Raw genomic sequence first — 25,618 nt, 5'->3', positions numbered from 1 at the left:
TCTCTGTACGCCTCTTCTAAAGCTGGTGTCAGAAATACACCCAAGGAGATTCTCCCTGGACAGCCCTCTTGTTTTTCTGGGCTTCAGGATGGATCAGAGTCCCATAGTGATCACAGGAGGACAAAGGGCTGGACTGGGATCTGACTTCTTGGAAACACATGGCCCAGCAAACAATAATAACTGGGCTTGACTGGCCTGGGCATTTCCTGCAGTTGCTGGGTCTGATGGCAAATGGCATCGTGGAGAGGACTCTGGAGCCGCTCTGTGGCTGGGCCAGGCCTCTTGTGCTGGCCTGGGGAGCGGGGTTGGCCCTGCGGGGCACAGGCACTGTGTGCTGGGGATTTCCCAGGCAAGAGAGCAGGGCTCCTGCAGCTTCACGGACCTCCATTTCCCAAGCCGTGGCTGGCCCCAGTGTGGGGGCTGCTGGGGAGGCCCAGAGCCACCTTTGTCCCAGCAGCTGCGGTGCCTTGTGAGGGGCTGGGTCTGTGGTGGCTGTGCCCAGAGCCCTGCAGCAGCCTGCAGTGGGCACTGCCCTGGGGCCAGCCCAGACTGGGCTGCTGGGCTGGGCTGGGCTGGGCTGGGCTGGGCAGTGCCCGGCAGAGGGCAACAGCAGCGTCAGGGAGCAGTGGCAGCATGCAGGGGAGGGCTCCCAGCAGGGCTTGGTGCTGCAGAGCAAGGGCTGCGCCAAGGGAGCCCAGAGCTGCAGGGGCAGGGGAGAGGAGGCCGAGGGCCAGGGCGGCTGCTACAGGGGCATGGAGCTCAGCATGGCCCTTGCAGCCCCCTGCCCTGGACCTGCCTTTCCCCTTGGCCTCTGCCCCGGCCTTGGCTCTGCTGGCAGGAGCGCTCTTGGCATGCGCTTCCTGGCCTCCCCTTGCCTCCACACAGCTGCTGGCCACTCCGGCTGCTGGCACAAATGTGTCCTCACCAGCAGCACCACCCCTTGGGCTGCTTCTCCTGGCCTCACCCACCCCACTGCCTTGATTCCTCGTCTCTGCTGGGCCCCACCTTCCACACTCAAATGCATCCCTTTGCTATCAACAGCCTCTGCACTGCACCATGAAATGACAGTGCCATGGTGGGATGTGTTTTCAGTGGGCTGTCTACCAGACACAGAAATAAATACGACGAGCAGGAGTAGAGGGGTCTTCCTTCCAGCCAGGGGGAGGCAGGGAGGAAAGGGACAATGGGATTTACTGGACTGGGTATATTTAATGGCCTGACACATCACACCCACAAATGTATCAGGCTCTACTGAAGACCGGTGCAGAGTGTACCCTAATGCCATCAAGCTAGAAAGAGGCGGAACCCACCTGTATTTCTGGAGTGACAGGGGCATCCCAACAGTTAACTGTACTGGAGGCAGAAGTGAGTCTAACTCGGAAGGAATGCCAAAGCACCCCATTGGGACTGGTTCGGAGGCTATGTGCATCCTCGGCATAGACTGTCTCAGAAGAGGGTACTTCAAAGTTCCAAGAGGGCACCACTGGTGGAGCTTTGGCAGAGCTGTCTTGGAGACAAAGGACATGAAACTGTTGTCTACATTGCTTGGCCTTCCACAGAATCCTTCTGTTGGGGGTTTGCTGAGGGTTGAAGAACAGCAGGTGCCAATGGCTAACATGGTGGAGAACCTGAGGCAGCATGGTGTTAACTGAGACTCCCTGAGTGCCATCCATGAGCTGGGTCATTGACTGGAGAGCTTGGTAGTGTGGTTTAGTGATGGACTTGTCAGCACTAAGGTAAAGTTGCCTGACCTGGGTGACACGTCCCAGAGTAGTGTCAGGCACAATGCAATTCTTTTTGCCTTCTGCATCTATAGCACAGGAAGAAGGACTTTGCCCTACTCTATTGACTGGGCAGGTCTTTTCAAATTACTCAATTAAGGTTTCCGTGGCTGGAAGAGGACAATTTCCCCAAAGAGTCCAAGATCATGGGTACAGGTACAGCCACTTGAAGATATATTTTTTTACTCTTCATCCTGAGTTTTTGACAGAAGACACAATAGAACCATGTCCAGTTGTCTAATAAGATTTAACCGGAATTTCTCAAGTTCTGATTGTCATTTCAACTTATTTTATTTTATTTTATTTTATTTTATTTTATTTTATTTTATTTTATTTTATTTTATTTTATTTTATTTTATTTTATTTTATTTTATTTTATTTTATTTTATTTTAATGTTATGTTATTTTATGTTATTTTATGTTATTTATTTTATTTTATTATTTGCTTCATTATTTTACCCAAGGAATGCCTGACTTGTCTTTAAAAAGGTTTCATGCTCTGGGCTGGGCTGCAGTTACAGGGACAAAGAGCACTGCTGGCAGTAGAGGTTTCAGACCTCCAGACTCTGCTTTTCTCTGCTCCCTATTGAAGTCTCCAAAGAAGATTCCTTGGATCAATAGCAATAGAAGAATGAGGCTGGAAACTGAAATGCAGCAAAATTTAGCCTTTAAAACAAGAAAAGATATACGTATTAGGTGCTTTTTGAAATCTTCTTCCTTAAGAATATCACAAAAGCTCTGTAATTAGCTGTACAAGTCTTGAAGTCATGAAGAAAAGTATTGAAGAGATCTTAGGAGTTTCTTCAATTTAATGAATTCCATGGTGTATTTACGCGCACAGTCAATGAAGCTGAGCTTCATAGACTGTGCACCAAAATACACCATGGAACTCCTCAGAGAGGAGAGCGATGCAATTGCTTAAGAATATAAAGTCAGAAGGAAAAGTCAAAGTGACTTGGAGTATTAATGGGCCCCACTGAGGGCTGTTACTAACAAAGCCTCCCCAGGGCCTTGTTAGGGCAGATAATTGGAGGCCATGATTACAGACAGGCAAAGGCGCTGTGCTGAGTAAAGTCTTGGTTTCCTTTGATGAATCAGAAGATCCAAGGGCTGATCCCTGGAACTGGGAGGGGAGATCCTGCAGCCCCCTGTCCACATCAGGGCTCTTCCTGGGGGTCTGTGGGATGCAGTGGGCAGTGAGATGCCTTGGGAAGAACAATGGTATGACACCTCTATTTGCACAGGGTTGCAAGGAGGCAATGAGGTTCCAGTGCAATGACTACTTCTCATCTCCTCATCAGCTCTAGACAAAGGAACAAAAACCTCAGGGCAGTTGGGGCCTTCCCTTTTTACCAGCACCCTCTGCCTTATCCTCTGCAGGCATTCCTGTGCTATCCCACTTTTGCCCCATTTCCTTGAAGTCTGCAGAAGCCCATCTCCGTTCACCACCTTGTTCTCATCCCAGCATTTCCATCATTTCACCCATGTCTCACAAAACATCATTAGATGTTCCTTGAAACAGAAAGCTACGATCTGATCACAGACACTCTTTGGTTGACCTCCGGCACCACAGCAATATACTTTGAGGGACATTTCTTCCTCCTCGTGGCCAGTGCATAACTTCCAAGGTGCACTTTGTGGCATTTTTTTCTCTCCTGCTCTTTCTTACTACCAAAGGAAGCTCCATCAGGGTGGAAACCACTCCTGAAGTAGGCATCCCAACCCAGCAGGCTCCTTGCGACCTCTCAGCCTAGCAGACACAAGTCACCTCAGCACCAGCTTCCAAGCGAGGGGCCTGCTGCTGGCCTTGCAGCTTCTTGTGGAGACACAGCCAAGCCTTGTGCCTGTTGCTGCCCACTCATGGACTCAAGCAGAAGGCACAGGACAACCCATCTGGGGGCCTTCTTTCTGCCTGGGTCCTCCTGGCTCTGGAGGCAGAGGGGATCCCACAGTCAGCAGAATTTCTGTTTCTTCTTTCTTTCTGTTTCTTTTGTCCAGTCAAGGACTCAACAGAATTTCTGTTTCTTTATTGTCTTTATCTAAACAGGAAGCCTGGTTCAATATGTACATGAGAAAATAACATAATATATATATATATAAATAAAAAAATTAAATTAAAAGGTAGGAGTCTGGGAAAAAAAAATAATAATCAGAAGCACTATTATTAAGAAATAGAAATACAAAAAAATTATGAAATTCTCATAAACACATTTTAAACTAAAAGTACAGTTATGTCTATTGGAATATTACTGTAACGGTGTATCCAAAGATTTTCTTCACTGTATCCTTGAGCTCTTGGTTCCTCATGCTATAGATGAGGGGGTTCACTGCTGGAGGCAACACCGAGTAAAAAACTGCCATTATCAGGTCCAGATGTGTGGAAGAGATGGAGGGGGGCTTCAGGTAGGCAAACATGGCGGTGCTGACAAACAGGGAGACGACAGCCAGGTGAGGGAGGCACGTGGAAAAGGCTTTGTGCCGGCCCTGATCAGAGGGCATCCTCAGCACTGCCCTGAAGATCTGCACATAGGACAACACAATAAAAATGAAACAACCAAAGACTGAACAAAGAGTAAAGAAAAGTACCCTAGCTTCCCTGAGGTAGGCATCTGAGCAGGAGAGCTTGAGGATCTGGGGGATTTCACAGAAGAACTGGTCCACAGCATTACCTTGGCAGAGGGGCAGGGAAAATGTGTTGGCCGTGTGCAGGACAGCATTGAGAAAGCCACTGGCCCAGGCAGCTGCTGCCATCTGGGCACAAGCTCTGCTGCCCAGGAGGCTCCTGTAGTGCAGGGGCTTGCAGATGGCAACGTAGCGGTCATAGGCCATGACTGTGAGAAGAAAAAACTCTGAACCAAAGAAGAAGACAAAAAAGAAGAGTTGAGCAGCACATCCTTGATAAGAGATGTCCCTGGTGTCCCAGAGGGCATTGGCCATGGCTTTGGGCAGAGTGGTGGAGATGCAGCCCAGGTCGAGGAGGGCGAGGTTGAGGAGGAAGAAGTACATGGGGGTGTGGAGGCGGTGGTGGCAGGCTACTGCGCTGAGGATGAGGCCGTTGCCCAGGAGGGCAGCCAGGTAGATGCCCAGGAAGAGCGTGAAGTGCAGGAGCTGCAGCTCGCGCGTGTCTGCGAATGCCAGCAGGAGGAACTCACTCACAGAGCTGATGTTAGGCATTTGGTGGTTCTGGCCATAAGGTTCTCCCAAGGAGGGAAACTGTGCAGAGGAGCTGCTCCTGGGCACAGCTGTCTCTCTGCACCAGGACCCTCTTGCCAGCAGCTCTCTCTGTCCCACGAGCCTGGCCCAGCTCAGCAGCACAGCACCAGCCCAAGGCACTGCAGTCACCCCTCTGGAGGCTTTGCTGATGAGCCCACGAGCCTCAGGCACTCAGAGACAATTGAAGACATCTCTCCAGAAGTGCAAGTCAGAGGCAAGTTTCCTGCAGTGTCCCCCTGAGGGCCAGCACTGACACAGCCTCCCTTGGAGCTCGTTAGAGCAGAACCCTGGAGGCAGTGAGGACAAGGAGACAAAGGCGATGTGAAGATGACACTGATGTGGAGGAAAACTGTATGTGTGTCACCAAGCACAAGGGCCAGGCCTTGACTCCCTACTCAAGGAAGGGAGATCCTTTCCCTGACACCTTGCTTAGGGTTCTTCGTGGGGCAGTAGGAGTTGGAGATGTGCATGGCCAAGTGCAGGAGAATGGTACAACCCCTGCCTGCTTCATGGGTGAGGGCAAGGAGGCAATGAGGCCCTGGTGCTTTAACGATCAGCTGTCTCCTCAAAGACTTCAGTGACAGAAACAACAGCCATAGCCATGGACACAAAGACCTGGGTCCTGCTGGGACTTTGAGCTTTGCCATAGCCCTTTATCCTCTCCACACCAGGCTGTCCTAGGGTCTCTTAGACCTGTACCTCTTTTCCTGAGGGCTGCAAACACTCTTCTCTGTGGTGCTACGTTGGATCTGATCTGATTCGGATAACTCTGACTTTCTTGGTGGCCATGCTCCTCGTAAGGCAACTCTGTAGAAAGCTGGCCTGGTTCCTGTTGAGATGACACCACTGCTCGTATGGCATCCCTCGTGGTGTCCAGGCCCTCCTCCTCCTGGACACTGCTCACTCAGCAGCATCCCAGTATGCCCTGGTGTGTGGGGTTCCTATTCTTATGGTGAAGGACGAGGCTCGTCTCCTTGTAAATGACAAGAGATTTCTATAGGCAAAGTCCTGCATTTTCTCAGGGCTCCTCAACACTGATACTCCATTCTGTCAGCCATTCATGGCTGCAGGCAGACGGTTCAACCTTCATGTGATTGTGCTATCTCTGACAGGATAGTCGCATCAGGACTTCAGGAAAGTTTGGATAATACAGGAGTAATCACTTGAATGGAACTGCAACACAGAGTCACAGAAAAACAGTGGGTGGAAGGCTACCAGATTCTACTTTTTCTATTCTTCATTGTCATGCATGCTGTCAGTTTATCTGGAGCTGGGTCCTGAATGTTATGGGGCTGTGCAGGTTGAAGTTCAAAGGGCCAAAGCCCAGCTGGAGCTCCATCTGTCTATTACTGTCAAAGACAATAAAGACTGCTTACAGAAATACTTTGAATAAAGGATTATTGAGGAGAATCATCATCCTTCATTGGACATGGGGGAAATCTGTTAATGATCAGGTAATGATAAGGTAAAGGTTAATGATAAGGTAAAGGTTGAGGTACTTAATGCCTTCTTTGCCTCAGACTCTAGCAGCAAGACCAGTTGTTCCACTGGATATTTCTTCTTCCTTGTAGCCAGTGTCAATTATCCATGGTGCACTTTGTGGTAGTTTTTTCTCTCCTGCTGTTTCCTACTACCAAAGGAAGCTCCATCAGGGGGGAAACCACACCTGAATTAGGCATCCCAACCCTGTAGGCTCCTTGCAGCCTCTCAGCCAACCAGACACAAGTCACCTCAGCAGCAGCTTCCAAGCCAGGGGCCTGCTGCTGACCTTGCAGCTTCTTGTGGAGACACAGCCAAGCCTTGTGCCTCCTGCTGCTGTGCAATCATGGACTCAAGCAGAAGGGACAGGACAACCCATCTGGGGGCCTTCTTTCTGTCTGGGTCCTCCTGGGTCTGGAGGCAGAGGGGATCCCCCAGTCAGCATGCCAAGCAGGTGCCTTCTGCTGGCCTAGCAGGGCCACTGCCAGATGTCAGCCCAAAAGTGCAGCTCCCAGGGAGAATTCAAGGCTGACCTGCCACCTACAGACAGAATTGACCTCCCAGTCCCTTTCTGTGACACCTTCCTGCAGCTGCCCTATCAACTGCAGAGACACAAGTAGCCTCACAGTCCCTGCCACTGTGTCGTGGTTTAACCCGGCCGGCAGCTAAACACCACACAGCCGTTCGCTCACCCTCCCCCCTCCCTCTCTGGGACGGGGGAAAGAAATGGAAAGTGAAGCCCGTGAGTTGAGATAAAGACAGTTTAATAAGACAGGAAAATAATAATAACAATAATAATAATAATAATACAATGGTGATAATAGGAAAGTAATAATAATATGTACAAACAAGTGATGCACAATGCAATTGCTCACCACTCGCTGACCGATGCCCAGCCTAACCCCGAGCAGTCCGGCCCCCTCCCCCTGGCTAGCCACCCCTATCTATTGTTTAGCATGACGTCAGATGGTATGGAATACCCCTTTGGCTAGTTTTGATCACCTCTCCTGGGTCTGTCCCCTCCCAGCTCTTACTGCACCCCCAGCCTGCCCGTTGGCAGGACAGAGCAAAAGGCTGAGATGTCCTTGGCTTAGTATAAGCACTGCTCTGCAACAATTAAAGCATCGGGGTGTTATCAGCACTCTTCTCATCCTAAGCCAAAACACAGCATTCCATCAGCTACTAGGAAGAAAATTAATTCTAACTAAAACCAGGACATGCTGTTATGATGCTGTAATGATGCTGTAATGATGCTATGATGATGCTGTGATGATGCTGTTATGACGCTGCGATTATCTTGTGACGACACTGTGATGACGCTCTGATGATGCTGTGATGACGCTCTGATGATGCTGTGATGACGCTGTGATGACTCTGTTATGATGCTGTGTTGATGCTATAATGATGCTGTGATGACACTGAAATGACGCTGTTATGATGCTGTGATAATGCTGTGATAACGCTCTGATTGTGCTGTTAGGATGCTGTAATGATGCTGCGATGATGGTATGATGATGCTGTTATGACGCTGCAATAACACTGCAAAGACGCTGTGATGATGCTATGATGATGCCGTGATGACGCTGTGACGACGCTATGATGATGCTGTTTTGATGCTGTGATGACGCTGTGATGACACTTATTATACTGTGATGATGCTGTGATGACGCTATGATGACGCTATGATAATGCGGTGATGACGCTGGGATGACACTGTAATGACGCTGTGATGATGATGTGATTACGCTGTGATGATGCTGTGATTACGCTGTGATGGCGCTGTGATGATGCTGTGATGAAGCTATGATGATTGTATGATGACACTATGATGATGCTGTTATGATGCTATGATTACACTGTGATGATGCTGTCATGAAGCTGTTATGGTTCTGTGATGACACTGCGATGCCGCTGTGATGATGCTGTGATTATACTGTGATGACGCTGTTATACCGCTGTGAGGATGCTGTGATGACGCTGTGATGCCGCTGTTATGATGCTGTGAATATGATGATGTGATGATTCATTGATAACGCTGTGATGATGTTGTTATTACGCTGTGATGACGCTGTAATGACGCTGTGCTGATTCTGTGCTTCCGCTGTTATGACGCTCTGATGATGCTATGATGATGCTGTTATGGCGCTGTGATGACACTATGATGACGTTATGATGATGCTGGTATTACGCTGCAATAATGCTGCAATTACTGCGATGACGCTGTGATGACGCTGTGATTATTCTCTGATGACGCTGTGATTATTCTCTGATGACGCTGTGATGACACTGTGATGACGCTGTGATAATGCAGATATGATGCTGAGATGGTGCTGTTATGATGCTGTAATGATGCTATGATGATGCTATGATGATGCTTTTACCAGTGCCTGGTAAAATCATGGAGAAGATGGTTCTCGAACGTATTGAGGCGCACCTGGGGGACAATGCAGTCATTGGTCCCAGCCAGCATGGGTTTGTGAAGGGTAGGTCCTGCCTAACTAACCTGATTTCCTTTTAGGATAAGATCACCCGTATGGTGGACCAAGGGAAACCAGCTGATGTGATTTTTTTGGACTTCAGCAAGGCTTTTGACACGGTTTCCCATAGGATCCTACTGGACAAAATGTCCACCATACAGCTAAATAAAAACATCATACGATGGGTGAGCAATTGGCTAACGGGCAGGGCCCAAAGGGTTATGGTGAATGGGGCTGCGTCAGGCTGGCGGGCGGTCACCAGTGGGGTCCCTCAAGGCTCCATTTTAGGGCCGGTACTTTTCAATATTTTTATAAACGATCTGGATGTAGGAATAGAAGGTATTTTGAGCAAGTTTGCTGATGACACCAAACTTGGAGGAGTTGTGGACTCTGTTGAGGGTGGAAAGGCCTTGCAGAGGGATCTGGATAGGTTGGAGAGCTGGGCGATCGCCAACCGCATGAAGTTCAATAAGAGCAAGTGCCGGGTCCTGCACCTGGGATGGGGAAACCCTGGCTGCACGTACAGACTGGGCGATGAGACGCTGGAGAGCAGCCTAGAAGAGAAGGATCTGGGGGTCATGGTAGACAGCAAGTTGAATATGAGCCAGCAGTGTGCCCTGGCAGCCAGGAGGGCCAACCGTGTCCCGAGGTACATCAAGCACGGCATCGCTAGTAGGTCAAGGGAGGTGATTGTCCCGCTCTACTCTGCGCTTGTGAGGCCTCACCTCGAGTACTGTGTGCAGTTCTGGGCACCACAGTATAAAAAGGACATGAAACTGTTGGAGAGTGTCCAGAGGAGGGCTACGAAGATGGTGAAAGGCCTGGAGGGGAAGACGTACGAGGAACGGCTGAGGGCACTGGGCCTGTTCAGCCTGGAGAAGAGGAGGCTGAGGGGAGACCTCATCGCAGTCTACAACTTCCTCGTAAGGGGGTGTCGAGAGGCAGGAGACCTTTTCTCCATTAACACCAGTGACAGGACCCGCGGGAACGGGGTTAAGCTGAGGCAGGGGAAATTTAGGCTTGACATCAGGAGGGGGTTCTTCACAGAGAGGGTAGTTGCACACTGGAACAGGCTCCCCAGAGAAGTGGTCACTGCACCGAGGCTGTCTGAATTTAAGAAGAGATTGGACTGTGCACTTAGTCACATGGTCTGAACTTTTGGGTAGACCTGTGCGGTGTCAAAAGTTGGACTTGATGATCCTTAAGGGTCCCTTCCAACTCAGGATATTCTATGATTCTATGATTCTATGCTGTGATGACGCTGTGATGATGCTGTGATGATGCTTTTGTGATGCTGTGATGACGCTGTGATGACACATTATACTTTGGTGACGCTGTGATGAAGCTGCGATGACGCTGCGATTGCACTGTGATGATGCTTTGATTACTCTGTGATGCCGATGTGATGACACTGCTAAGATGCTCCGATGATGCTGTGATGATGCTCTTGTGACGTTGTTATGACACTCTGATGACACTGATTATACTGTGATGATGCTGTGATGATTCTGTGATGATGCTGTGTTTATGCTGTGATAATGGTATGATGACACTCTGATGACGCTGCGATGATGGTGTTATTACGCTGTGATGACGCTGTGATAACGCTGTGATGATTCTGTGATAACACTGTGATAATGCTTTGATGCCCCTGTGATGCCGCTGTGATGACGCTCTGATGATGCTATGATAATGCTCTTGTGACGCTATGTGGACGCTGTGATAACACTGACATGATGCTGTGATGACTCTAGGATGATGCTGTGATGACACTGTGATGATGCTATGACGATGCTGTGCTGACACTCTGATGATTCTGTGATTCCACAATTATGACGCTGTGATGACGCTGTGATGATGCTGTTATGACCCTATGATTACGCTGTGATGATGCTGTTATGACTCTGCGATGATGCTGTGATGACCCTGTGATGATGCTCTGATGATACTGTGATGATGCTCTTGTGACGCTGTGGTTATGCTGTTATGACGCTGTGATGTTACTGTGATGATGCTGTTATGACGCTCTGATGATGCTGTGATGACGTTATGATGATGTTCTGATGACGCTGTGATGATTTTGTTATGATTCTGTGATGACACTCTGATGACGCTGTGATGATGGTGTTTTTACACTGTGATGATGCTGTGCTTCCACTGTCATGACGCTCTGATGATGCTGTGATAACGCTGTGATGATGCTGTGATGACTCTATGACGATGCTGTGCTGACACTGTGATGATTCTGTGCTTCCACTGTGATGACGCTGTGATGATTCTGTGACGACGCTGTGATGATGCTGTGCTGACACTGTGATGATTCTCTGCTTCCGCTGTGATGATGCTGTGATGATTCTGTGATGATGCTGTGATGACACTGTGATGGCGCTCTGATGATACTGTGATGATGCTCTTGTGACGCTGTGGTTATGCTGTTATGACGCTGTGATGATGCTGTGATGATGCTGTGATGACACTGTTATGACGCTACTATGATGATATGATGACGCAATGATTATACTGTGATGACGCTGTGATGACGCTAAGAAGACGCTATCAGATGATACGATGACGCTGTGATGACGTTGCGATCATGCTGTGATGATGCTGTTATGGTGCTGTGATTACGCTATGATGATGTTCTGATGATGCTGTAATGATGCTGTGCTGACTCTGATGACTCTGTGATGACTCCGTGATGATGCATTGATGATGCTCTTATGCACCAGCGATGAAGCTGTGATGATTCTGTGATGACGCTGTTAAGATGCTGTTATGACACTGTGATGGTCTGAACTTTTGGGTAGACCTGTGCGGTGTCAGGAGTTGGACTTGATGATCCTTGGGGGTCCCTTCCAACTCAGGATATTCTATGATTCTATGATTCTATGATGATGCTGTAATGACGCTATGATGATGTTGTGATGACGCTGTGATAACACTGTGAGGATGCTATGATTATGCTGTGATGACGCTATGATGACTCTCTGATGACACTGTGTTGACGCTGTGATGCCGCAGTGATGCCACTGTGATGACGCTGTTATGATGCTGTGATGACACTATGAAGATGCTGTGATGACGCTGTTATGATGCTTTTATTACGCTGCGATGATGCTGTAATGATGCTCTTGTGACGGTGTTATGACGCTCTGATGACAATGATTATACTGTAATGATGCTGTCATGATGCTGTCATGATGCTGTGATTACACTACAATGATGTTCTGATGACGCTGTGATGATTCTGTTATGATTCTGTGATGACACTCTGATGATGCTGTGATGATGGTGTTTTTACACTGTGATGATGCTGTGCTTCCGCTGCGATGAAAGTGATGATGCTGTGATAATGCTGTGATGATGCTGTGATGACTCTATGACAATGCTGTGCTGACACGGTGATGATTCTGTGCTTCCGCTGTGATGACGCTGTGATAATGTTGTGATTACGCTGTGATGATGCTGTGATGACGCTGTGATGATTCTGTGATGATGCTGTGATGACGCTGTTATGAAGCTCTGATGATGCTATGATGATTCTGTTATGGTGCTGTGATGACACTATGATGACGTTATGATGATGTTCTGATGATGCTGTTCTGACGCTGTGATGACGCTGTGATTATCCTGTAATAACGTTGCAATGACGCTGTGATGACGCTGTGATGATGCTGCGATCAAGCTGTAATGACGCTGTGATGACGCTGTGATAAAGCTATTATGACGCTGCGATTACACTGTGATGATGCTTTGATTATTCTGTGATGCCGTTGTGATGACGCTGCTAAGAGGCTCTTGTGACACTGTGATGATGCTCTTGTGATGCTGTGATGATGCTATGATAACGCTGTGATGACACTTTGATGATGCTATGATGACGCTGAGATGACGCTGTGATAACACTGTTATGATGCTGCAATGACGCAGCAAGGGAGCCGCGATGAAATAATGATGACACTGTGATGATGCTGTGATGACGCTGCGATGATGCTGTGATTATACTGTGATAACGCTGTTATGACGCTGTGAGGATGCTGTGATGCCGCTGTGATTCCGCTTTGATGATGCTGTGATGATGCTGTTAAGATGCTTTTATGACGCTGTGATGATGCTGTAATGACGCTATGATTATGTTGTGATGATTCTGTGATGACGCTGTGATAACACTATGAGGACGCTATGATTATGCTGTGAAGACGCTATGATGACTCTCTGATGATGCTGTGATGAGGCTGTGATGCCGCTGTGATGATGTTGTTATGATGCTGTTATGATGTTTTGATGACGCTGTCATGATGCTGTGATGACGCTGTTATGATGCTTTGATTACACTTCAATGATGCTGTAATGATGCTCTTGTGACGGTGTTATGACGCTCTGATGACACTGATTATACTGTAATGATGCTGTCATGATGCTGTCATGATGCTGTGATTACACTACGATGATGTTCTGATGACGCTGTGATGATTCTGTTATGATTTTTTGATGACACTCTGATGACGCTGTGATGATGGTGTTTTTACACTGTGATGATGCTGTGATTACGCTGTGATGACGCTCTGATCATGCTGTGATAACGCTGTGATGATGCTGTGATGACTCTATGATGATGCTGTGCTGATACTGTGATGATTCTGTGCTTCCGCTGTGATGACGCTGTGATGACGCTGTGATGATGTTGTTATGATGATGCGATGACGCTTTGATGACATTGCGATGATTCTGTGATGATGCTGTGATGATGCTGTTATGACGCTACGATGATGTTCTGATGACGCTTTGATGATGCTGTTCTGACGCTGTGATGACGCTGTGATGATCCTGTAATGACGTTGCAATGACGCTGTGATGATGCTGCGATCAAGCTGTAATGACGCTGTGATGATGCTGTGATTACACTGATGGTGCTGTTATGACGCTGTAATTTTGCTATGATGACGCTATGATAATGCTGTGACGATGCTGTTATGACACTGTGATGACGCTGTGATGACGCTGCGATGACGCTGTGATTACACTGTGATGATGGTGTGATGACGCTATGATGATATTTTGTTGACGCTGTGATTATTCTCTGATGATGCTATGATGACGCTGTGATGACTCTGTAATGGCACTGTGATAACGCTGTGATAATGCAGATATGATGCTGAGATGGTGCTGTTATGATGCTGTAATGATGCTATGATGATGCTATGATGATGCTGTGATGATGCTGTTATGACACTACAATGATGCTGTGATGACACTGTGATGACGCTGTGATAACACTGTGAGGATGCTATGATTATGCTGTGATGACGCTATGATGACTCTCTGATGACACTGTGTTGACGCTGTGATGCCGCAGTGATGCCACTGTGATGACGCTGTTATGATGCTGTGATGACACTATGAAGATGCTGTGATGACACTGTTATGATGCTTTTATTACGCTGTGATGATGCTGTAATGATGCTCTTGTGACGGTGTTATGACGCTCTGATGACAATGATTATACTGTAATGATGCTGTGATGATGCTGTCATGATGCTGTGATTACACTACAATGATGTTCTGATGACGCTGTGATGATTCTGTTATGATTCTGTGATGACACTCTGATGATGATGCTGTGATGATGGTGTTTTTACACTGTGATGATGCTGTGCTTCCGCTGCGATGAAAGTGATGATGCTGTGATAATGCTGTGATGATGCTGTGATGACTCTATGACGATGCTGTGATGACGCTCTGATAATGCTGTGATGACATTATGATGATGTTCTGATGATGCTGTTCTGATGCTGTGATGACGCTGTGATTATCCTATAATGACGTTGCAATGACGCTGTGATGACGCTGTGATGATGCTGTGATGACTCTATGACGATGGTGTGCTGACACTGTGATGATTCTGTGCTTCCATTGTGAAGACGCTGTGATGATTCTGTGATGACAACTTGTCAACTGCATGAAGTTTAACAAGGCCAAGTGCCGGATCCTGCACCTGGGGCGCAATAACCCCAAGCAGAGCTACAGGCTGGGAGATGAGTGGTTGGAGAGCTGCCAGGCAGAGAAGGACCTGGGAGTGATGGTGGACAGTCGGCTGAATATGAGCCAGCAGTGTGCTCAGGTGGCCAAGAAGGCCAACGGCATCCTGGCTTGGATCAGAACCAGTGTGACCAGCAGGGCTAGGGAGGTGATCGTCCCCCTGGACTCGGCTCTGGTGAGGCCGCACCTCGAGTACTCTGTTCAGTTTTGGGCCCCTCGCTACAAGAAGGACATGGAGGTGCTTGAGCGGGTCCAGAGAAGGGCGACAAAGCTGGTGAGGGGCCTGGAGAACAAGTCCTACGAGGAGCAGCTGAGGGAGCTGGGCTTGTTCAGCCTGGAGAAGAGGAGGCTCAGGGGCAACCTTATTGCTCTTTACAGATACCTTAAAGGAGGCTGTAGCGAGGTGGGGGTTGGCCTGTTCTCCCAAGTGCCTGGTGACAGGACGAGGGGGAATGGGCTTAAGTTGCGCCAAGGGAGCTTTAGGTTGGATGTTAGGAAGAATTTCTTTACTGAAAGGGTTGTTAGACACTGGAACAGGCTGCCCAGGGAGGTGGTGGAGTCACCATCCCTGGAAGTCTTCAAAAGACATTTAGATGTAGAGCTTAGGGATATGGTTTAGTGGGGACTGTTAGCGTTAGGTCAGAGGTTGGACTCGATGATCTTGAGGTCTCTTCCAACCTAGAAATTCCGTGATTCTGTGATTCTGTGAAATAATATAAGCATCGGAAACCAAGTGGTCTCTATCCCATGGTAAGCTACGAGGTATTGGAAATGATTTCAGCCATCATCTCAGTGAGCACATTGTCAGCTGGCTGCTCCAGCGGTGGGAGAACAGGGCCAATAGCCTGGAATTAGAAGGCAGGGAAGCCAAGCAGCTGGGATCCTCCTGTAGGTGATTGACAAAGCCGTTGCAAATGGGCACAAGGAAACTTAATCCTGTCAGGCATCAAGGAAAGGTCTCCCTTGAAGGAAGATCTTGTATGTCAACTAGGAAAGTGGACCACCATGCGGAGGGGTATCCGGTACCTGAGGGAATTAGAAGGAGATTTGCTGAAGGAGATTTATAAAAACCTAGATAACAAACAGCTATCCAAAGATCCAGATGAAGTCAAGTGCACATGACCCATGGGGCAGGAGTTTGTACAGAGCACACCATCATCGTATGCCAACCCATGGGCAGTAATGACCTGGAAAGACCAAGAGGAACCCATGGTGGATGAATTAGTTAGCCAACTATGGCATTACAAAGCAAGTCTCTCTTCTTCCCTATGGGCCTGTGTCTTGTCCAGAAAGAAACTTTTCCAAGAGGTCCAACAACTACAAGAGAATACGGCTTCCACCCCACCTGCACGAACAAATAGCTCAGCTATCAGATGTAAGCATCCCTCTGCTTAAGAAAGGTGACATAGTGGGTACATACCAGGTTCCATCCTGTGCTTTTGACTGTGTGACCATGGAGAGGCCATGAGAAAATGGGATGCAAAAATCGACCTCCACATTAGAGGCACGGATACATGAAGTGCAAGGAAAAATAGATTGTCAAAACGGGGTTCTTCTGAGACACTTGCTACTCCAATTTCTAGTGGGCAATCCTCCAAACAGAGTAAAGAATACTATGAGCAGGACTCGAGGGGCCCAGCCTCCACTCTGGGGGAGGGAGAGGACAATCGGGTGTATTGGACTTTGAGGATTATTGGCCTGGCACATCAAACCCAAGACTTAACTATACAGGAGGCTGAAGTGAGTCTAACGGGGAAGGAGTGGCAAATGCAACCCATTGGGACTGGCCTGGAGGCTCTGTGTAACATTGGCATAGACTATTTCAGGAGATCCACAAGGGTATTGGTGGGCTTTTGGCATAGCTGCCTTGGAGGTGGAGGACACCAAGCAGTTGTCTACCTTGCCCACTCTTTCACAGGACCCTTCTGCTGTGGAGGTGCTGATGGCCAATGAGCAGCAGGTGCCAATCGCTACCACAACAGTGCACCTGAGGCAATATTGCACTAACAGAGACTCCCTGAGTCCCATCTATGAGCTGGTTCATCGACTGGAGAGCCACGGAGTGATCAGCAACACTTGCTCACCCTATAATAGTCCCATATGGACAGTACAAAATTCGAATGGTGAGTGGAAGATAACGGTGCACTTCTGTGGCTTGAATGAAGTCCCACCACCACTGAGTGCTGCTGTGCCAGGCATGCTAGAACTTCATTCAGTACGAACTGAAAGGCAGCCAAGTGCTATGCCACAATTAATATTGCTATATTTTGCTAATGCATTTTCCTCCATTCTTTTGACAGCAATATAAAGGCCACACTTTGCTTTCACATGGAGGGTCGTCCTGTCCACCTGGAATTGACTGCCCCAGGGCTGGAAGCACAGCCCTCCCATTTGCCATTGGCTGATCCAGACTGCTCTAGAGTAGGGGGAAGCTCCTGAAAACCTTCAATACCTTGATAACATCACTACTTGGGGTAGCACAGCGGAAGTATTTGAGAAGGGAAACAAATGTTGCAAATCCTTCTGAAAACTTGTATTGCCCTAAAACAAAGTAAGGTCAAGGTAAGGTAAAGAGCCTAATGCAGGCTGTCCAGGTTCTGTGCGACCCCTGCTTCGGGAAAGATTGGGCGTTGGTCAGTGTGTGATGAGCAATTGCACTGTGCATCACTTGCTTTATACGTATAAACATAATGAAAATAAGGTTTATAATTATTTATTATTAGTATTGTTACTGTTATTACTGTCTCTTCATTTTCTGTCCTTTTAACTACCTTTGTTTCAACCAATTATATTTTGGGTGTTGGGTGTGAGCTAACATCTGTGTGGTGCTGAGGTTCCTGACAAGTTAAAGCACAACGTGTTTAACAACCACAGTCCAACAGCACAAATCACACTTTAAACAATCAGTCTCTGTCATCTACAGAGAGAAGAAGTCGGTGATGACTTCAGGCTGCTTCAAAAACCACACCCCAGGAGAGACCCTGCTGCTCTCAGGAGCTGTCAGCCCTGAGGCCTTGGGGACACCTCAAGGGAGCCCAAGGGCACAGAGCAAGCGATGCCATGGTCGGGTGCTGTGCTGCTGAGCTGGGCCGGGCTCCTGGGCCCAAGGGGAGCTCCTGGCAAACGGGCAGCGCAGCAGAGAGACAGCTGTGCCCAGGAGCAGCTCCTCTGCACAGCGCAGCAGGGCTGGGGACTCTGACAGCAGCTGGCACGCAGAGAGGAGAGAAGGAGAGAGGGCTTGGAGGCACTGTGGAGCACAACAACAGAGGGCAGCGTGTGGTAGGACACATCTGCAGGCTCTTGACACCGTGAGTCTCTGGCAGCAGGGCAATGCAGGTGGGGTTGCCAGAGGGGTCTTCTACAGCTGGCACATCTGATGGCTGATAGTATCTGTCGGGATGGGTCTCTCTGTTTCTGAAATGCTTTAGAGAATGGCATTATGAGGAAGCATTTCAAGAGGAAGATTGACGCTTGGTTTATCTGAAGGGTAAGGATTTTTCTGCAGTCTGTGTTTTGAGATTCCTGCCATGGAGGGGAGGCAGATTTCATAGTAATGGATTATTGGGGTTGTACAGCAGACTGAGACTCCTGGAGCATTGCATTGAGAAATCAAAGTGCCAGTTATTAACTTTGTGAAATCCCTTCCCACACCTCATCCCACAGATTGCACCAACATCATCATTGTGGTCCTCTCAGGTTTTATCCTAGCTGACCTTAGGAGCTGCAAACCCTCTGTGATGCCCAGTGCCCTGTCTTTGGGAGGTGTCTGCGGGCCAAAGCAGAGCACACAGCATTTGAAATAAGCAGGAGCTACCTCCCCTGCAGGCAGAGCTGCATCACAGGAGGGTCTGCTGAGTGTCCGTCTGTCCCTCCCTGGCCTTGCCTCCCCTGGCAGCAGCACGCTGGCATTCCTCCTGGCTTCTCCACCTGGCCGTGCTGCTGCTGTTCTTGTTTCCAGGCATTAAAAGGAGCTTGGAGACAGGTCAAGGGAGGTGACCCTCCCCGTCTACTCTGCCTTGGTCAGGCCTCACCTGGAGTGGTGTGTCCAGTTCTGGTCTGCCCGGTGCAAGAAAGACAGGGATCTCCTGGAAAGAGTCCAGCGGAGGGCCACAAAGATGATACGGGGCCTGGAGCATCTTCACTATGAGGAAAGGCTGAGACCTGGGTCTGTTCAGCCTTGAGAAGAGAAGACTGAGAGGGGATCTTATCAATGTTTACAAATATCTTAGTGTGGGAGACAGAGGGATTTGGCCAACCTCTTTTCAGTGGTTTGTGGGGACAGAACATGGGGCAAATAGTCAAAACATGGAGCACAGGAAGTTCCGCACCAACATGCAAAAATACTTCTTCACGGTGAGGGTGACGGAGCTCTGCAACAGGCTGCCCAGGGAGGTTGTGGAGTCTCCTTCTCTGGAGATATTCAAGGCCTGTCTGGATGCCTACCTGGGCAGCCTGCTCCAAGGAACCTGCTTTGGCAGGGGGGGTGGACCAGATGATCTCTTGAGGTCCCTTCCAACCCCTGCAATTCTGTGATTCTGGCTGGGGATGGGGTTTCACATGCACATGAAGTGAACCCTCGGTGTGCTTGGGGAATGGCAAATACAGGGACAGGGTGAGGTGTCTGGAGATGTGCACTCTGAGCCTGGATTCAGCAGTGTCCTACTTCTTTTCAGGTAAACATGTGAGCATAATTATCCTACAGCTCATACACATGCCAGCAGAAGAGACCAGCCTCTATAGACAGAGTGGCTGTCCCCTCTGAAAGTACAACCCAAACTAAAGGGACGGTACCTTTGCTTCTGACGATTCACAGGATTTCACTTGGAATGCAGCAGAAGTGCCCAGGATTTATGCCTTACAGACAGTGCTCAGGTGTGGTGGGGCAGCTAGAACATAATATAGAAAATATAAATCCACCTATGTTCTTCATCTCTTGCTGTAGGTCAGGACTGACTCCTGCATTGTCCAGAGCAGAATCGCCTGCTCCCATGGAGGCCTTAAGGCAGCATCACTAATATGGCATGAAAAAGACCCGCCAAAGGTCTACGGATATTTGAAAAGGGAGGCTTAAAAGAGAAATGGAAATTATTCCTCTCACATAACTCTGTGGTAAATAGTCTTCCTCTGCCTTGGGCAGGACTCCGTGGCAGAACCTGAAAATGTCCAACAGCAGCTCTGTGAGTGAATTCCTCCTGCTGGAATTCGCAGACATGCGGGAGCTGCAGCTCCTGCACTTCACGCTCTTCCTGGGCATCTACCTGGCTGCCCTCCTGGGCAACGGCCTCATCCTCAGCGCCGTAGCCTGCCACCACCGCCTCCACACCCCCATGTACTTCTTCCTCCTCAACCTCGCCCTCCTCGACGTGGGCTGCATCTCCACCATTCTGCCCAAAGCCATGGCCAATGCCCTCTGGGACACCAAGACCATCTCATATCAAGGATGTGTTGCACAAGTCCTTTTCATAGTCTTCTTTTTTGATGCAGAGTATTCCCTTCTCACTGTCATGGCCTACGACCGCTATGTTGCCATCTGCAAGCCCCTGCACTACGGGAGCCTCCTGGGCAGCAGAGCTTGTGCCCAGATGGCAGCAGCTGCCTGGGGCAGTGGCTTTCTCAATGCTGTCCTGCACACGGCCAATACATTTTCCCTGCCGCTCTGCCAAGGCAATGCTGTGGAGCAGTTCTTCTGTGAAATTCCCCAGATCCTCAAGCTCTCCTGCTCAGGTGCCTACCTCAGGGAAGTCGGGGCACTTGTCTTTAGTGTTTCTTTAGTTTTTGGTTGTTTTGTTTTCATTGTGGTGTCCTATGTACAGATTTTAAGGGCAGTGTTAAGGATGCCCTCTGAGCAGGCTCAGCACAAAGCCTTTTCCACGTGCCTCCCTCACCTGGCTGTGGTCTCCCTGTTTCTTAGCACTGGCATATTTGCCTACCTGAAGCCTCCCTCCATTTCTTCCCCATCCCTGGATCTGGTGGTGGCTTTTCTATACTCAGTGTTGCCTCCAGCAGTGAACTCCCTCATTTACAGCATGAGGAACACGGAGATCAAGCATGCAGTGAGGAAATTATTTGAATACATCTTTCTTCAGCAGAAATAATGTGCATATAATACCAACAGGACACATAGGATTTCTGAAAAAAAGACACAATGCAAATTCTTGAAAGTAGTTTTCTTTATTATTATTTCCTCTAACTTGTGGCTTTGATTTAATGTTATTCTAAGTCTCTTAATTTTTATTTTTATTTTTATTATTAAGTCAATAATTTCAAATACCTTTACAATCAATATTCATGTTTAAATAAAGACAATAAAGAAACAGGGAGAAATTAATTGGTCTCAACTGCAATCTCTTCCCCTCACCAGTGCCTCCAGCGGTGAACCCCCTCATCTACAGCATGAGGAACCTGGAACTAAGGGATGCAGTGAGGACACCGTTTCAATACATGTTCTTCAGCTTCTTATAACAATTCCTATAACAATTAGCCTATAATCAGAAACACCTATTTTTCTCAGAAAATTTTAAGTGTTTTTTTTTTTTTTTTTTTTTTTTTACATTTGTCTGTGTTATTATTTTCACTAACTATTGTTTCAGATATAAATAATATTATTCTTAGCCTTCTACTTGTTAAAGATTTACCTATAGAACCATGCTTCCTGTGTAGATAAAGACAATAAAGAATCCAGCAGAAATTCATTGGTCTCAGCTGCCATCTCTTCCCATCTCCTCTGGAGCTGGGGGAGCAAACCCCGGCACGCAGGAGGGGCTCAGGGCCAAGAGCCCAGCTGAAACATGAACGAGCAGCCTCAGTGGCCCTTGGGTCTGCCCCTCACTGCCCACTGGGTTCTGCCTCTCTGCTGCCTTCGGGTCAGGGCTGCTGCTTCCCTGGAGCCATGGCCATGGCCAGCAGCAGGACATGGCCTTTTCACTGCTGCTCTCTTTTGGCTTCCACATTATTCTCTTGTGTTTCTTGTATTTGGGTTAGACATTATATCTCGTGTAATCTGGTGCCAGTCCTGTTGTCTCTGCAGTGGCATCCGTGTCCCAGCAGGCAGCAGCAGGCACTGTGCAGTCCTCTGTCATAGCTGGCCTCCCTGCTAGCACCAAACAAAAAAACAAACAGTAACAAAAGCCCTGAGGCCTTGGGGACACCTCAAGGGAGCCCAATGGCACAGAGCAAGCAAGCAAAGCGCAGGACCCGCAGCTCCTGGGAAGGGAGATCCTTTCCCTTCACACAGTGCTCAGGGCTCTGCAAGGGGCAGCAGGAGATGGGGATATGCATGGCCAAGTGCAGGAGAATGGTACAACCCCTGCCTGGTTGATGGGTGGAGGCAATGAGGCCCTTGTGCTTTAACAGTAAACTGTCTCCTCATACTCCTCAGTGGCAGAGACAACAGCCATAGCCATGGACACAAAGACCCGGGTCCTGTTGGGACTTTCAGCCTTGCCATAGCCCTTACTCCTCTCCAAATCAGGATATCCTAGGGACTCCCAGACATGTACCTCTTTACCAGCTGGCTGCAGACCCTTGTCCATGTGGTGTCACACCAGATGTGAACTGAGTCTGATAACTCAGATCATCTTGGTGGCCATGCTCCTCATAAGGCAACTCTGTAGGAATCTGGCCTGGTTCCTAGTGAGCAGGCACCACTGCTCCTATGACATCCCTCGTGGTGCCCAGGCCCTCCTCCTTCTGGGCACTGCTCACTCAGCAGCGTCCCACGTTGCCCTGATGTGTAGGGTTACGCTTCATCAGTGCAGGACAGGGCTCTTCTTCTTGTAAAGGGCACGATGTTCCTTTAGACAAATCTTGAGGTTTCTCAAGGTTCCCGTGGACTGACTCTCCATTCTGTCAGGTGTTAAGGTCTGCAGGCAGACAGTTCTAATTCCATGTGATTGTGCTATCTCTGACAAGACAGCAGCATCAGGACTTGAAGGAAAGTCTTCTGTGCTTTCCTCCCATGCATGGTTTCAGTTTGTCTGGAGCTGTGTCCTGAATGTTATGGGGCTGTGCAGGTCAAAATTAGAGGGGTCAAAGCCCAGCTGCAGCTCCATCTGAGTATTACTGTCAAAGAAAATAAAAACTGCTTATATAAATACTTCACATAAAGGAAGATTAGGGAGAATCATCATCCTTTATTGGATGTGAGGGGAAACCTGGTAACAAGAAAGGAGGTAAAGGCTGAGGCTCTTAACACCTTCTTTACCTCTAACTCTAGCAGACGGACCAGTTGTTCCCCTGGATATTTCTTCCTCCTCATGGCCGGTGCCAACATTCCAGGGTGCACTTTGTGGCAGTTTTTCTCTCCTGATCTTTCCTACTATCAAAGGAAGCTCCATAAGGGTGGAAACCACTCCTGAAGTAGGCATCCCAACCCAGCAGGCTCCTTGTGGCCTGTTAACCAACCAGACACAAGTCACCTCAGCAGCAGCTTCCAAGCCAGGGGCCTGCTGCTAGCCTTGCAGCTTCTTGTGGAGACACAGCCAAGCCTTGTGCCTCCTGCTGCTGCCCAGTCATGGACTCAAGCAGAAGGGACAGGACAACCCATCTGGGGGCCTTCTTTCTGCCTGGGTCCTCCTGGCTCTGGAGGCAGAGGGGAACCACAGTCAGCATGCCAAGCAGGTGCCTTCTGCTGGCCTAGCAGGGCCACTGCCAGATGTCAGCCCAAAAGTGCAGCTCCCAGGGAGAAGGCAAGTGTGACCTGCCACCTCCAGACAGAATTGACCTCCCAGTCCCTTTCTGTGACACGTTTCTGCTGCTGCCCTATCCACTGCAGAGGCAGAAGTGACCTCACAGTCCCTGCCACAGTCACATTGCTCCTGCTGGGGCAAGAGATCCTGAGGTAGAGCTGACCTCTCTCTACTCTCCTAGGGACTAGATTTGACCTTTCTGGGTTGTAGATTAAGCAAAGTTTAAGATGGAGCATTTGGTGTTCTGCTTGTGGTGTCAGGTCTCTGGTTAGGTTATGGTCACACATTATGCTTAAGGGTTTTGTTTACATCTGTCAAGAAGTCTAAGATGAAATAGAGCCATCTGATGTTAGTGTTAGGGGCAGTGATTTGGGTGAGCAAGAGAGTAAATGTAAGGGAAAGGGGCTATGGGTTGAGTTTTTCTTCAGGTGATACTTGGATTTCTGCAGTACAGTAGTGGACTCTTGTCAGGGTGTTTGTGTAATGTTTAGGTTGAGGGATTATTGTTACAGAATCACAGAATCACAGAATTTTCTAGGTTGGAAGAGACCTCAAGATCATCGAGTCCAACCTCTGACCTAAAACTAACAGTCCCCACTAAACCATATCCCTAAGCTCTACATCTAAACGTCTTTTGAAGACTTCCAGGGATGGTGACTCCACCACCTCCCTGGGCAGCCCGTTCCAATGCCTCACAACCCTTTCAGTAAAGAAATTCTTCCTAACATCTAACCTAAAACTCCCCTGGCGTAACTTTAGCCCATTCCCCCTCGTCACCAGGCACATGGGAGAACAGGCCAACCCCCACCTCGCTACAGCCTCCTTTAAGGTACTTATACAGAGCAATAAGGTCACCCCTGAGCCTCCTCTTCTCTAGGCTGAACAAGCCCAGCTCCTTCAGCCGCTCCTCGTAGGACTTGCTCTCCAGGCCCCTCACCAGCTTCGTCGCCCTTCTTTGGACCCGCTCAAGCACCTCGATGTCCTTCTTGTAGCGAGGGGCCCAAAACTGAACAGAGTACTCGAGGTGCGGCCTCACCAGAGCCGAGTCCAGGGGGACGATCACCTCCCTAGCCCTGCTGGTCACAGTGTTTCTGATACAAGCCAGGATGCCGTTGGCCTTCTTGGCCACCAGAGCACACTGCTGGCTCATATTCAGCCGACTGTCCACCATCACTCCCAGGTCCTTCTCTGCCTGGCAGCTCTCCAACCATTCCTCTCCCAGCCTGTAGTTCTGCTTGGGGTTATTGCGCCCCAGGTGCAGGACCCGGCACTTGGCCTTGTTGAACTTCATACAGTTGACCTCAGCCCATCGGTGCAGCCTATCCAGATCCTCCTGCAGAGCCTTCCTACCCTCGAGCAGATCGACACACGCACCTAGCTTGGTGTCATCTGCAAACTTACTGAGGGTGCACTCAGTGCCGTCATCCAGATAATTGATGAAGATGTTAAAGAGGACCGGCCCCAGCACCGAGCCCTGGGGGACGCCACTAGTGACTGGCCTCCAACTGGACTTGGCTCCATTCACCACAACTCTTTGGGCCCGGCTATCCAGCCAGTTTCTAACCCAACAAAGCGTGCGCCAGTCCAAGCCAAGAGCAGCCAGTTTCTTGAGGAGAATGCTGTGGGAGACGGTGTCAAAAGCCTTGCTGAAGTCAAGGTAGACCACATCCACAGCCTTTCCCTCGTCCACCCAGCGCGTCACTTTGTCGTAGAAGGAGATCAGGTTCGTCAAGCAGGACCTGCCTTCCATAAACCCATGCTGGCTGGGCCTGATCGCCTGCTTGCCCTTCAAGTGCCGCATGATGACTCCCAAGAGGATCTGCTCCATGAGCTTCCCTGGTACTGAGGTCAAACTGACCGGCCTGTAGTTCCCCGGGTCTGCCCTCCGGCCCTTCTTGTAGATGGGCGTCACATTTGCTAGCCGCCAGTCAGCTGGGACCTC

General features: G+C 49.0%; 2 protein-coding genes across 2 annotated transcripts; one reads left to right on the top strand and one right to left on the bottom strand.

Moving 5' to 3' along the window:
• Window positions 1-4,016: 4,016 nt before the first annotated feature.
• LOC137846845 (olfactory receptor 14C36-like) lies at window positions 4,017-4,955 on the bottom strand. The gene has a single exon (XM_068664955.1). It carries the CDS (start codon window positions 4,953-4,955, stop codon window positions 4,017-4,019), a length of 939 nt encoding a protein of 312 aa, XP_068521056.1.
• Window positions 4,956-20,148: 15,193 nt separating this feature from the next.
• Window positions 20,149-21,084, top strand: LOC137846844 (olfactory receptor 14C36-like). The gene has a single exon (XM_068664954.1). It carries the CDS (start codon window positions 20,149-20,151, stop codon window positions 21,082-21,084), a length of 936 nt encoding a protein of 311 aa, XP_068521055.1.
• The last annotated feature ends 4,534 nt before the right edge of the window (window positions 21,085-25,618 follow it).

The sequence above is a fragment of the Anas acuta genome, chromosome W (assembly GCF_963932015.1).
Source record: "Anas acuta chromosome W, bAnaAcu1.1, whole genome shotgun sequence".
NCBI lineage: Eukaryota > Metazoa > Chordata > Aves > Anseriformes > Anatidae > Anas > Anas acuta.
Note: the sequence above shows the minus strand (reverse complement) of the source record. Positions and strands in the feature narration are given on the sequence as shown.